General features: G+C 38.4%; 1 protein-coding gene across 2 annotated transcripts in view; it reads left to right on the top strand.

The window, feature by feature from the left end:
• The window catches only part of LOC102911850 (desmocollin-3), a 42,456-nt gene that overhangs the window by 14,464 nt on the left and 14,655 nt on the right, over positions 1 to 13,337 (top strand). For both annotated transcript variants that reach the window (XM_042263888.2, XM_076554775.1), the window contains exons 5-9: positions 896 to 1,051; positions 2,236 to 2,380; positions 4,670 to 4,836; positions 7,985 to 8,119; positions 8,504 to 8,689. In XM_042263888.2, the coding sequence (XP_042119822.2) occupies positions 896 to 1,051; positions 2,236 to 2,380; positions 4,670 to 4,836; positions 7,985 to 8,119; positions 8,504 to 8,689 (789 nt within the window). The remainder of the gene's footprint in view (positions 1 to 895; positions 1,052 to 2,235; positions 2,381 to 4,669; positions 4,837 to 7,984; positions 8,120 to 8,503; positions 8,690 to 13,337) is intronic.

Below are 13,337 nucleotides of genomic sequence, written 5' to 3'. Positions count from 1 at the left end.
ATTCATTTCTTTAGGAGATGGTTGGGTATCAATATATATTATATGGTATTGTAGACACTGCTATATGCATTGGAGACAGAAAGAAATTGAGTACTGGTCCACAGTATAGCTAATTTTACTGAAATTTCAGAAAGTACCAGCTTAGGTAGAGATGCTTGTTCCTCTCCTGCGAAAGTGTTCTCCAGTGAAGCAGTTTTAGAGTATGAAGACAGCACCAAGAGCAAAAGGCTCCTGTTTCCTTTTCTTCTTGGAAGGGGTAAAAGCGAGATGAGGTCTCAATGTGTAGTTCAGGGCGGCCTCAATCTTATAATCCTCCTGCCTCAGTCCCACATATGTTGGGACACAGACTTAGCTTGGTCACCTTTGCGTGGTCAAAATGGCTTATCCTTGTGTTCGAAAGTGAGACGGAATTCTTCACCTTCTAGACCCCAAATCTTCACAGATATTTATTATTTTGTTTACACAATCTGTCATAATTATTTATATTAGTACATTTTATTATTATATTATATTTTTTTGTTCATATTAGTTTTGTGTACCCGTTGACTTGCCCTCATGTAGCCATACCTAACTGCAATTTAGATGGAGTTTCTTCCCAGCATCTTTGGGCTCAGCTGTAAAGAAAATAGTAGGGCAAGGGTCTGCAAAACGGCTCAATGTTAAAGGTATTTGCCACCAAGCCTGACACCTGAGTGTTATCGCTGGGACCCACATGGTGAAAGGAGAGACCTCATTCCCGCATGTTATCCTCTGATTTCCTACATGTACCATGGCCTTACCCTTACCAACTATAAGTTATATTGTTCTTTTCTACTGAATTGTTGTCTATATATTTCTCACAAATTAGCATTTAAATTTAATTCTAAGTGCTTACCTCTGTGTATTTTCCTTTCAGGTTCAGTCTGATGCAGCTCAGAACTATACCATCTTATACTCAATAAGTGGGCGTGGAGTCGACCAAGAACCACTGAATTTGTTTTTCATAGAGAGAGACACTGGGAATCTGTATTGTACTCGGCCTGTGGACCGTGAGGAATATGATGTTTTTGATGTAGGTGCTTTATTGATAAATAAGGCTCTATATTAATGAACTGTCTGTCTTCTGATGCTCACCTGCTCTTTTCTTCTTGCATTCTTAGAGACTGTTGGAAAGTCAAAGGACAATAGCATTCACTGTATGTTGGAATGCTTGCTCAACCCTTTATCTCAGCTTTGGTTAGGCAATCCTGAAATGAAGCAAAGAGGTTTACTTGTATTTGAACATAAAACTCAGTACAGTTGTACGAGTTTGGTTTAGCTTGTCAGACATCATCTCTGGTTGCTAGAACATTTTCAGTTCTCTAGACAGATCCACAGCTGGTCTTTTTCCACTGTTCTGCCTTTCTTTTCTTGCCTTTCTTCCACATGTGTTACTCTCTGATTGTGTCTGATAACTAGATAAAGGAAGAAAAGTGGGAAACAAAGTCTAACTAAAGGCTAGTAGCTCAGCTTTCTGATATGGATAGATGTACTTTCAGTGGGGGACTGACTTAGACAGTTTCCATTATAGAGCAGAATGTGCTCTGCTGTCATGAACCAAGTTCAACAAGAAGGCAGCTCCACTGGGAAGAAGGAGTCTGTTTCTAGAAGACAAAAGAGGTTCTGAGGAACCAATCTGACTGATGTCCTCATGTGGCATTCTTTGCCTTGGGCTATAAAACGTTCTTGATATAATTACACACTGAGCAGAACTACATTCAGAACTACATTCTGTCTGATGTTACATTTCTTTTGATTAATGGGCAATGAGGGAATTAGTAAATGTGTTTTGTATTAGGAACTATTTAAAGGTATGCAATAAGAGTCCAGAAATGACTAGATGGGTGGGGGGGGATTTGCTTTATAGATTATGTAGAAGAAACTTTTCCAGTGGCCATTAGTTGACCATTCTCCCAATGCAACTTACTGATGACAGAGAGATTAAAGACTGTAACCTGAGTTACAAGTACACCCAACCCCTCAGAATAATGCACATGGGACTTCATCTCCAACTTCTTTACATTCTGACCTGTTCTTTATCTCAAGTGGAGTTGTTTCCTCCCTATACTGAAAACCCATTGCTTTGATTAACTCAGTGTGGAACATCGATGAGGTAGCTCACTGCTGGAAGGACTCACAGGGAAGGGTACGGGGCGTCTCCTCTCCCTGTGCTGTGAGGTTGACTGGCTGCTGACATGGCCTTACTCTCTTCCACAGTTGATCGCCTATGCATCCACTGCAGACGGCTATTCAGCCGATTTACCTCTCCCCCTGCCCATCAAAGTAGAGGATGAAAATGACAATTACCCTCTTTTTACGGAAGCAATTTATAATTTTGAAGTTCCAGAAAGCAGTAGACTTGGTAAGGCTGTTTCTATGTCAAACATGTTTGTGTATATCCTTGAGACAGTGGGGTATTTATTTTTTGTTTTTGTTTTTGCATTGTGTGTGTGCATGCAGGCATGTGTGCATTCATGTGTGTGTGTATGCACGTGCGCGCATGTGGGCACAGATTTGTGTGTGTGTGTGTGTGTGTGTGTGTGTGTGTGTGTGTGTGTGTGCGTGCGTGCACTTGCTTATGCACGGAAACTAGAGTACAATCTTCCCTGTCATATTCAAGTAACAATTGCCTTCTTTTTTGAGACAGTGTTTTTCTCAGTGGCCTGGAGTTTGTCAAGTAGGCTAGGCTGGCCGGCCATTGAGCTCTGGAGATCCACCTGTCTCTGACTCTCCTGCCCTGGGATTCTGAGTACACCATCATTACCAGCTTCTTTTTAAGTGTAGATTCTGGGGATCAAACTCAGGTCCTTGTGCTCACAAGACAAACACTTTTTCAGTGGACCTTTCTCCCCATTGGGGTTTTTATATTCATGGCCAGTTGATCATCAGATAACACTGATCTGGGATCTACTTATCAGAAAACATTAGTCAAATCCCATCAATTCCAATCAACATGGGTCTTACTATGTACTACAGGAATTTCTGCCATGGTCAGTGTGGCAGTAATTATCAATCATGGGATGCAGCCATTAGTCAGGCTTTGTATGATGTTTGTAATATGCATCTTACTTTGTCTTCTTGCTATGTGGTTTTATCATATCCCCCTTTCCAAGAGGAGACACAGGGTAGAATGAACATTCAAAACAAATAACTAAATAATTTGAGGGACACTTCGATCACACAGGTTATATCCTAAGCATTCTCTTTCTATGTGGGAAACAAGTTGTCTTATTTCTGTGGCATTTGTCATGTTTTATTTCTGAGGCTTGCATTATGAAATGTGTACACCAGCATACAGTGAGACTCGAGGCCCGGAATTAAAGATGGTAGTATTTTTTCTTCTAAGATTTCTGGTCATTGCTTATGTCCTTACTGTATTATATCTGCATTTCTTATCCTTATTTTACTGTGACAATTTGATTGTCCAGTGTTAACATCCTCTTTGCACACATGTGAAATTAAATTAAGATGGACAGTTTAGAGTTTAGGCAACACAGTTTCTCAAACATGTTGTATTTTTAAATCACTGGGAGGAGGCATGGCAGTCTTTGAGTTCTTTCATCTGTAAACACACACACACACACACACACACACACACACACACACATGTCAGAGGAACATGAGATGTATATATAAAAATATTTCTCAGCTTCATGATTCTATGGCCCCATTGCATGTTTCTGGTTCTAAGAGTGGTTCTAGGTTTCAGTTTTCCCTGGAGATCAAGGACAAACACTTCGGCTTCCATTAACCTGGGTTAGTTGAAGCCATTACATTCAGACTTGACCTGTCAATGTTGTGAAGCTCTTGAAGATAAATCAAATAAGAAGTCAAATCAGAGCAGACAGCAAGAAAGAGACAGAGAGAAATGTCTTCCCATGAGAGGAGATCAAAGGGTGGACTAAAACAGATCGCCTTGAGAGCTTAGGATATGGCTTAGCAGGTAAAGGAGCCCGCCACCAAGCCTGACGGCCTGAGTTGATTCCTGGGACCCACATGATAGAAGAGAACTGATTCCTGCAAATTCTTCTCTAGCCTTTACATATGTGCTTCGGCATATCCCCCAATAAATTAATAAATTAAATTAAAAATCAATTTGATCACTTACATAACTATACTAACCTCAGTCTTAGTTTAGCTATTAATTAAGTCTGATAAAAAGAAGACTAAATTACTTTAGAAGACATGGTTTATACCTCTAGTTGGCTTTTTATTGCAATATGTTGGAATTCATATTGATATTATTTTAGCCTTGTTGGTTTGTTTTTGAGATGGGCCTTGCTATATAGCCCAGGTTGATCTCAAATTCCTGATCCCTCCTGCTTCAGCCTCCTTAGTGTTGGTAATATAAGTATAACCTGCTTATAACCTACATGAATATAAATTCATGCCCTGCTCTGAATTTCCTATTGACTGACATTTAGTTTTTAATAATTTACTATCAAATATTTTCATCTGTGACTCTCAATGCCAGAATGCTTAGATTCTCCATTAGAAGCCCTCTTCCTATATCCTGTTTAAAGATGTGATTCACTTGGGCAGATTCACATTTTAAATTAGGTTTCCACGGTCACTCAGACAAGTTGAAAAGTGTAGACACCAAACACATTGTGCTGTTCTGGAAGTTCAAATTTTCTTTTTAAACACATAGGTACGGTGGTGGGAGTGGTTTGTGCCACAGATAAAGATGAACCGGACACGATGCACACGCGCCTCAAGTACAGCATCTTGGAGCAGAACCCACGGTCACCTGGGCTTTTTTCTGTGCACCCTGACACGGGCGTCATCACCACCGTCTCTCATTACATGGACAGAGAGGTAGTGTGGGTTTAACTCTTTTCCCACTTACTAGACTAGCTGTTCTGTTTTGTATTTTATTTGAAGTACAAGAAAATACAAATTCCTGGAATGTTTCCTAAACATTATTTTTTAAAGATTATTTCTATTTCCATATGTAAGAGAAACCTTAGGAAATAGAGATAGAGTTTGATTGTTTAAAAGGGAGGTTACAGTGTGTTTCTTAGGAAAACTGTTGCATATTATTTTATTTCCTTTAATGTGTGAAGCTAGGTGGCTGCAGAGCAGTAGAGGCTTCTGCAGTCATACAGGGCAATAAGGTTTAATCAACTCTTTTGGTGAGTATGGTTCTTATCCGGATCCCTATTCAGTTAGTTTAGCTATGTGCAGTTTTTTTTTTTAAATTCTTTTATACATTTTATATACCAACCACAGACCTCCCCCCATCCCTCCTCCCTCTTCTCCCCCTCTCCCTGCTCCTCCAACAGGGTAAGTTCTCCCATGGGGGTACAGCCTCAGCTGAATGTACCAGACTTAGCTGTGTGCAGTTTTTAAAAAGGGAAGTATTACTTGGGATAAAATTAAATTTGCTAGTAATAGCATACGGTCACATGTGTGGTAATTGTATTCAACTTTTTTATGTGAATGTTACTTGGTGTTTAAATTTTTTTACTTGATTGATTAGGAAGGTATAATAAATATCCAACCTATGTAGGAGATATATGATAGAAAAATTGATTAGTTTGCTCAAGTCAAATTATTTCAAGAAGTCCTTGAATCTCTTGTTATCATTTCTCTGTTTGGTTAGCTGTTTAACTCAGTCAAGGATTATCAACCGAAGATGAACCACATGTACAAAATGACTTTATTGGGACATGTCCACGATCTCCACTATAGCTAGAATAATGTACCTAGAATGATCTCTATGACAAAGACAAGTGTTATGAAAACTATCAATGAAGTGTGACTCCAAAGGAAAGAGGAAGGAATGTGGGAATCTACAGAAAGGGATACACACTAGTACAGAGGTTTTTGTTACCACCGTTTAATTTTTTTTGTAACTTTGGAACATTTATGTGGTAAAGCTTGGAACAACACTAACTGTTTAAGTTGCAAAATACTTGATAAAAGCAACTTAAGGAAGGGGGGTTTAGTCCAAGGGTGTAGTCTGTCAGGGCTGGGAGTCACGGTGGTAGGACCTGGAGGCAGCTGGTCACAGTCGCACTTGCAGCAGGAGTAGAGAGAGGAATTCTTGCTGCTCCGCTGGTTTCTCCTGTGCAGTCCAGAGCCCAGTCTGTGGAGCTGTGCTGCCCACATTCACGTGTCTTCCCATCTCAGTTCACCTAAGTGAGTAGCTCCCTTGTGAGCAGACATACCTGCATGTTTGTTTCCATGGTGATTCTAAATTCCATCAGGCTGATGATGGAGATTAGTCATCACAGTAACAAATGAGAAAGTTGTAAGATACACTATGGATACTTCCACGCAGTTCTAGTATGTAAAAATGGGTATGTTAATTAATTGAAAATGGCTTTCCCCCATCTTACAGATTAAAATTGATGAGGCTAAGCAGTATAAAATAATTAAAGATTATAAGACTTGGTTATTACACTTTTTAAGGTTCCCAACCTGATCTGTTCTCAGGCTGCAAACAAAAATATAATGGGACTTTGTGTGAACAGACATTTTGTGCAGAGCGACACAAGGGGTGAAGACAAGGATGAACAAAAGAGATTACAAATCGTGAAAGTTAGATGAAAAGCACAGGTTACCAGTGTCTTGAAGACTACTGGAGGAGTGCCTCGCGGTGAGAAGGCTGACTTCTAGTGAGAAAGGGAGAGCACATAAACAGAAGGCTGGAGGATGAGAAGAAGACTCTAGAAATAAAAAGCCAGGAGAAGGGGTGGTTGGAGACAAGTAAAACCGAAGAAAATGCAGCAATAATGACTGTGCATCTCCAAAAATCTCTTCATGTCCTGGTCCCTACTCCATGCCCAGAGGTCATCTGTGACCTTCCCATGGCCTTCTAGTCTCTGTGCTTGCCACATATTAAAGCCTTTACCTTGAATTTGTGGTTCTCCTCTTGCTTTTTTGTCAGTTCCTTCTTCATACATACTCTTTGCTTAGTTGTCTTCTTTTCCCTGTGCTTGAGGAGGCTGTCACTCATCATGGCTCAGCTCCTCTCATCAAAACCTGAAGGATGCCTTCCCACCACCACCTCCTGCCATGAGGGGTGGATCACACAGTTAGGTGTTCTGGGTTCTTGTTTATTAGATCTCATTAGGCAGATAAAATCCTGCACGTACAAAATAAATAAATAAATATACAAACAAACAAACAAACAAATCCCATCATGTCCACAGCTCTCCTTATCCTCCTCTGCAATGTTGCCTCCCTTAGAGAGCCGTCTTATTCTGGACTTCCCATGGTGGCTGGTGGTGACCTTGTCTATCTACCTGTATAACCTGGTCTACCATATCATGCTCAAGCACCTCTTTATCTCTTAAGTGAATAATTGATTATCAAATCTCACTCTACTCTAACTCCCAAATACATTTCAACTCCTTTTCTCTTTGCTTTTGTTTATACTGCCTCAGGTTTGGACCACCTGTCTAGTGTAGGGGTTCCCTACCTGTTCACAGTATGACACTAGATTAAGTTACTCTAGACCAGTGGTTCTCAACCTTCCTGATGCTGCAGCCATAAATACAGTTCATGTTGTGATGACCCCCAACCATAAAATTATTTTCACTGCTACTTCATAACTATAATCTTGCTACTATTACAAATTGTAATGTAAATATCCTTGTTTTCTGATAGTCTTAAGTGGTCCCAGAGAAAGGGTCATTTGACCCAAAAGGGTCGCGACCCACGGGTTGAGAATTACTGCTCTAGACAATGCTTGCATTTCCTCGAGAGTATTATAAAACTCAAATGTTATTACTCTGCACTCCATCTCTGACTTTCCTGTTTTCTGTTAGAAAATGTTTAAATTCTTAGTATGTCTTTTTGTAAAGTACTACTTCTTCGGAATTACCTTTCTCTACCAAAGTTTAAGAATATATCCAAATGTAGAAATAAAATAAAAACAAGGAAAAGAATGTGCAACACAGGTTTTATTTATGAATCTAAATAATCTGAGTTAATTAAATAATTGTTTTACTTTCAGGTTGTAGACAAATACACATTGATAATGAAAGTCCAAGACATGAATGGCCAATTTTTTGGACTAATCAGTACCTCAACTTGTATCATAACAGTGCAAGATTCCAATGACAACGCACCCACATTCAGACAAAATGCTGTAAGTTTAGAACATACAAATCTATATTTGTTCTATTTCTCTTTACTAATCCGGGCTTATAAAGTTTTTGACATGCTTTGAGGCACGTGTTCACTTATGAATATAACTGCAGTTCAAATATATAGTGTACACATCTACACTTGGCCTGTTTCCTGATTTAGTGTTTCTGAGAGCTGCCTCTTGTTGAAGGGCAATAACATCAGTCTACATTTGTAGGAAATATTTGTTGTCTTAAAGTTTCATGAAACAATACTATCTGTGATCGTGTCTTTAGGTAGTCTATGTAAACACCATAAAGGTAATTTCTTTTGGAAATTAGGAAACATTTTACTTTGTGAAAGTTCAATAGTAAGTAAATTTTTTAATGACTTTCTTTTCTTCCAGTATGAAACCTCTGTGGAGGAAAACACATACAATGTTGAAATCTTGCGCATACCTGTAGATGATAAGGACTTGATTAAGAGTGCCAACTGGAAGGCAAATTTTACCATCTTAAAAGGAAATGAAAATGGGCGCTTCAAAATCACAACAGACCCAGCGACTAATGAGGGTGTTCTATGTGTTGTGAAGGTAACTAGTTAACGAATAAGAACTTTATGCCAGTTAGTATTTTCATCAGCTAGACAGTTTCTGATCCTATTCTAGTCAAGCTGAAAGAGAACTGGTTAGTCTGATGGTTCCCATGTGACTCCTCTTTCTTTTCTCTTGTGTATGTCAGAATACTGTTATAGAGATCTCTATGTCTCCAGTGGCATCCCGCCCACATATAGAGAACCCTATTTCTTAAGCTCTTAACACAACTTTGCACAAGTCATTTTCTTTACAACCCACATCCTTGGGCCTGGGTCTATGTCTATAAGAGATACACATTTCTGTTTTAGAAAATGCTTCTGTGTCCATTTGTGACTTATGTGCTTTAGTGGGTATTCCCAATGTAACTTAAAAACCCCATATTCTTCTCATTCTCTCTAGGATATATTCCTGGTATTTTATCCCTAGTAGACAATACCCATGGTGAACAAAGTATTACATAAGACAGCACTGAATGGACATACTTTTATTGTATATATTGTAATTTGATTGTATGCTATATTTTTGGTCTCAAGTCATAAGGGCAGGAAGGTCTTTGTTTGACGTGAACATTTGTTTTTCTATTTCTAGCCTTGAATAAAAAGATAATAGTGTCCTGTGGGCAGGTATTATGTCTATTCACTGAGTAAGGGCCACTTACCTATTGATGAGAATATAGTATAACCTTGCTGGTTTTAGTTGTTTTCCTATGTGAGAGGTCTAAGGGATTGTATGTCAAGGCCTGGAAAGTTCTGTCCAAATAGGAATAGCCAGACATACAATCTCCATATCAAATGTCTGTTTCAGCATGTCTCTGCTCTGTCTCTGGCTCACGTTTTCTGAATTTCAGATGTGTAGAGTAGAAATTTTCCTTCCCAGCAAACCTTGAAATGTATTTATTTCCATTATTTACAACATGAAAATTTCAATTATATTTATCATTAATATGCAAATTCATAGAGTTTTAAATTGAGCAAATTTATATTCCTACATCTAGCAAAAACATGTAGGAGTTAAAAAATAAACAGTAGTTATGAACTATGCATATTATTGTGACAGGTAATGGATGAGACATATGTATTAGTTAATCTTAGATGTTGCTTCTTTAGGATAAGGTATTAATATCCCCAACTTATAGTAATAGTAATAGATAATAATAATAATAAGTAACTTGATGGTATGGAGGTAAATCAGTTCCTGAAAGGCAAATAGTAATTATCCATCCTGGAGTGAAAATCTAGTTTATAACATTCCCACATCGGTGACCTTTCCATGACACCATGCTCCAGTAAGCTCACTCAGCAGAGTGTTCACATCCTAGTGACTGTTTGCAGCCTCTTCTTACAGAGCACAGTTATATTTTCATGTCCATATCTGATAAAGCAATGCTGGCAGTAGATTGTTATTTACTAAATGACAGGCATACTGTGAGCTATCTCATTTAATTGACTTAAGTGAGAATAGACTATTTGTTATTTAACTTAACAATCAATAAATGTACTACTTACTTTGATTTTAATAAGTAGATTATTCATAAATTTATTTTAAAACTAAAAATATGTAATGAAATTTCCTGCTTCTTTCTCAGAAATTTGGTTCTCCTAGAAGAATCAGTAAGCATTGCCAGCTTCTCATTTAATGTTTCAAAGGTATCACACACACACACACACACACACACACACACACACACACACACACACACAAGCATGCACACATGCATACACACATGCACATGTACTTAAGCAGTCTTACTAATATGTGGTATTTTGAACAAAGTCACCCTTCTCTTAGCATATTGCTGAGATTAAAACACTGCCATCTGTAAATTTTTATGTAGTTTTAAAACCTGTTCCACTTCTATGGAGGTATAAGCCATGCATTATACAAAAATTATCTCTGAAGCCATTACCATATTGGACATAAACAGTTCTTCATTTTGAGAACTCTATGGTATCGATATTTTAGTGTATCCATGGCATGAGTATAAGCTGCACCACACTAGAGGAAATCTTTTTGTGATTTGAAAGTATACTAAAGCAAACCTTGGTGTGTGTGTGTGTGTGTGTGTGTGTGTGTGTGTGTGTGTGTGTGTATTTTGTTACACATATGTGTGCAGACACACATGTGTAATTTTACAATGCAGGATAGTTCCTAGAAGAGGTGATGCTTAATCAAAAGAGTGTGACTCTTCCTGTGTGGCAATTGTGTTTAATATGTTTTTCCAATTTAATATGTCTAGGATTTGCATTCCTATTTGCAACTGAAATTTGTCTACAGTTCTTGCCTTTTACATAGTTGTTGCTAAGCTTCATTATCAATTTTATCCTTGATTTGTAGTAGTTTATAGGTGTAGGTGAGATGGCTGAGTGAGTAAACTTGCTTGATTTTCAAGCAAGAGGACCTGAGTCTGAATCCCCAACCCCTGTGTAGAAAGCTTAGCATGGCTGAGTATGCCTATAACGCAGTACACGGCGGTGGAGATGGGTGGATCCTGAGAGCTAGCTGGCTAGCCAGCCTTGACGAAATGATGACCCTCTGGTCAGTAAGAGATACTATCTCAAATCAACAAGGTGGATAGTGATAGAGGAAACCTCCAGAAATCCATCCTTCTCTGGTTTCCAAACCTGTATGTGTGTACATGCACCTGTATACTTAGGTAAATATAACACACACACACACACACACACACACACACACACACACACACACACACACAAATAATTTATATTTTCCTTTTCCTGTGCTATAAAGAGAGTAGAAAAACAGCACCATTGAACTTAGATATTTATTTGATTTTTATAACCCGGGATGGTTATTTCTAATATTATTTCTAATTTTTTAATAAGGAGACTAAGTCAAAGAGAAGTAACACTGTGGCTCACATAAGTAGGCTAGGTAGCTTGTGCCCTACATGCACCAACAGCTGATTGTCTATCCCTCCCAGGACAGGAAACCCTGCCCACGGAGCCACAGTGCTAATGCACATCCACCTCATGCAACACCTTTACTCTCCCAGGCTGCTCTTGCTCTTCCAGCTTCATGTCGTTTGGCCATGTTCTCTTTATCTTTGAGTTATCTGGCTTGATAAAGTATGTTTTCATTGACATTAAAGGATCTTCTCGTATTGGAATTTTAATTAGGTTCTACATCTCTGAGTTCACTTTTAAAAATATCTCTTTTGTCTTAACTCCTATGTTGATATTACCTCTTTTTGTTCTAAATTTTTATCAGTGCAATTTGTATCTGTCTTGTCAAATTCTCCCTTCTACTTTCTTTTTGCAAGATCTTAGAAAACTGAATTTATCACAGTATTTCATAGTAGAAACACTTATCTTGAAAGGAGGCTTGTTTTTTTTCCCCCTTAGAAGAAGACTTGTGCAGCTATGGCCTTAGGTACCTTTTAACCTCAATGAAAGGTCTACCTTTTATAAATCCAACACACTGAACACAGAATTTGGAATTCACCTCTGCTAGGTAGACCGTATTTCAAAGAGTAGTCTTCCTTGCAAGTTGATGAAGTTGGATTTTTGTTTGTTTTATTCCGGTTTGTTTGCCTGTTTGTTTTCTAAAGAGAAAGAAAGACATGGAGTTGGTCAATTGGGGAGGTAGGGAGGATGTGGGAGGAGTTGAGAGATGGGAAACAGTGACCGTAGTTTATTGTATGGAATATATATATGTATATATATATTTCATTTCTAATAACCTTGTTCTTCTTTGTTAGTTAGAATCATATACTAGAAATATACTTTAATCCTTCTTTTATACCTGGAAGGGCTGAATAGTTAGTAGACTGAATCAAGAATTACTTGGGTATATTTCTCTAAGTTGTCTAGAGCTTGCCAACTTGTCTTGATCCAGGTAACTTTAAGTGGAAAAATTATAGATCTTAGCCATTATTACATGGACGGTCTTGAATTTCACCTCCATGACTTTCTAGAGAGTTTGTTAGCACTTCTAAGCACATGTGGGATGTTTTTGAGTACATTTTTAATGTAATGAAGCAAAAGCATGCCTTAGTCTGAAGAGAACTTGCATTCCTTACCTCTTTAACTTGGAGCCCAGAGAGCTGGCAGGAAGATACTGTGAGGCTCTAGGAAGCTGCCCTGGATCTTACAGCTGTATTCAGCCAGAACTGCAAAGGTTACCTACATGTCCTTCACTTTCTCATTGCCCACAGTTGTCCTTGTCTCTGTATGGCTGCCCCAGCATATCATTTGTGACATGGTCCTTGGTAGCAGCAAACAAATGGGTCTTCATAGTTCTTTCTTGTTGTTTCCTGTGATAGTCATAAAAAAAAATCTTCATTTGCATGCTATAAGTTCTAAGATTCATCAATGTTTTTGGTTTTTTAGAGGATGTATGGGTATTTGTTTCTCAATCTATTGATATCTAGGTTTGAGGACAGTATGAAAACAATTTTATCTATCTATCTATCTATCTATCTATCTATCTATCTATCTATCTATCTATCCCCTCATGTATGTAGTGGTCCCATGAAGGCTAGAAGGGACTGTCAGATCCCCTGGAACTAGAATTATAGGTGGTTAGCTATGAGCTGTGAGCTGCCTGTCAAGGATGCTAGGAACAAAATTCCAATTCTCTCGGACAGCTGCAAGCATTCTTAACCACCAAGCCATCTCTCTGGTCC

This window comes from Peromyscus maniculatus, chromosome 19 (genome assembly GCF_049852395.1).
Source record: "Peromyscus maniculatus bairdii isolate BWxNUB_F1_BW_parent chromosome 19, HU_Pman_BW_mat_3.1, whole genome shotgun sequence".
Lineage (NCBI taxonomy): Eukaryota > Metazoa > Chordata > Mammalia > Rodentia > Cricetidae > Peromyscus > Peromyscus maniculatus.
This window is presented reverse-complemented; position numbering and strand designations above follow the sequence as displayed.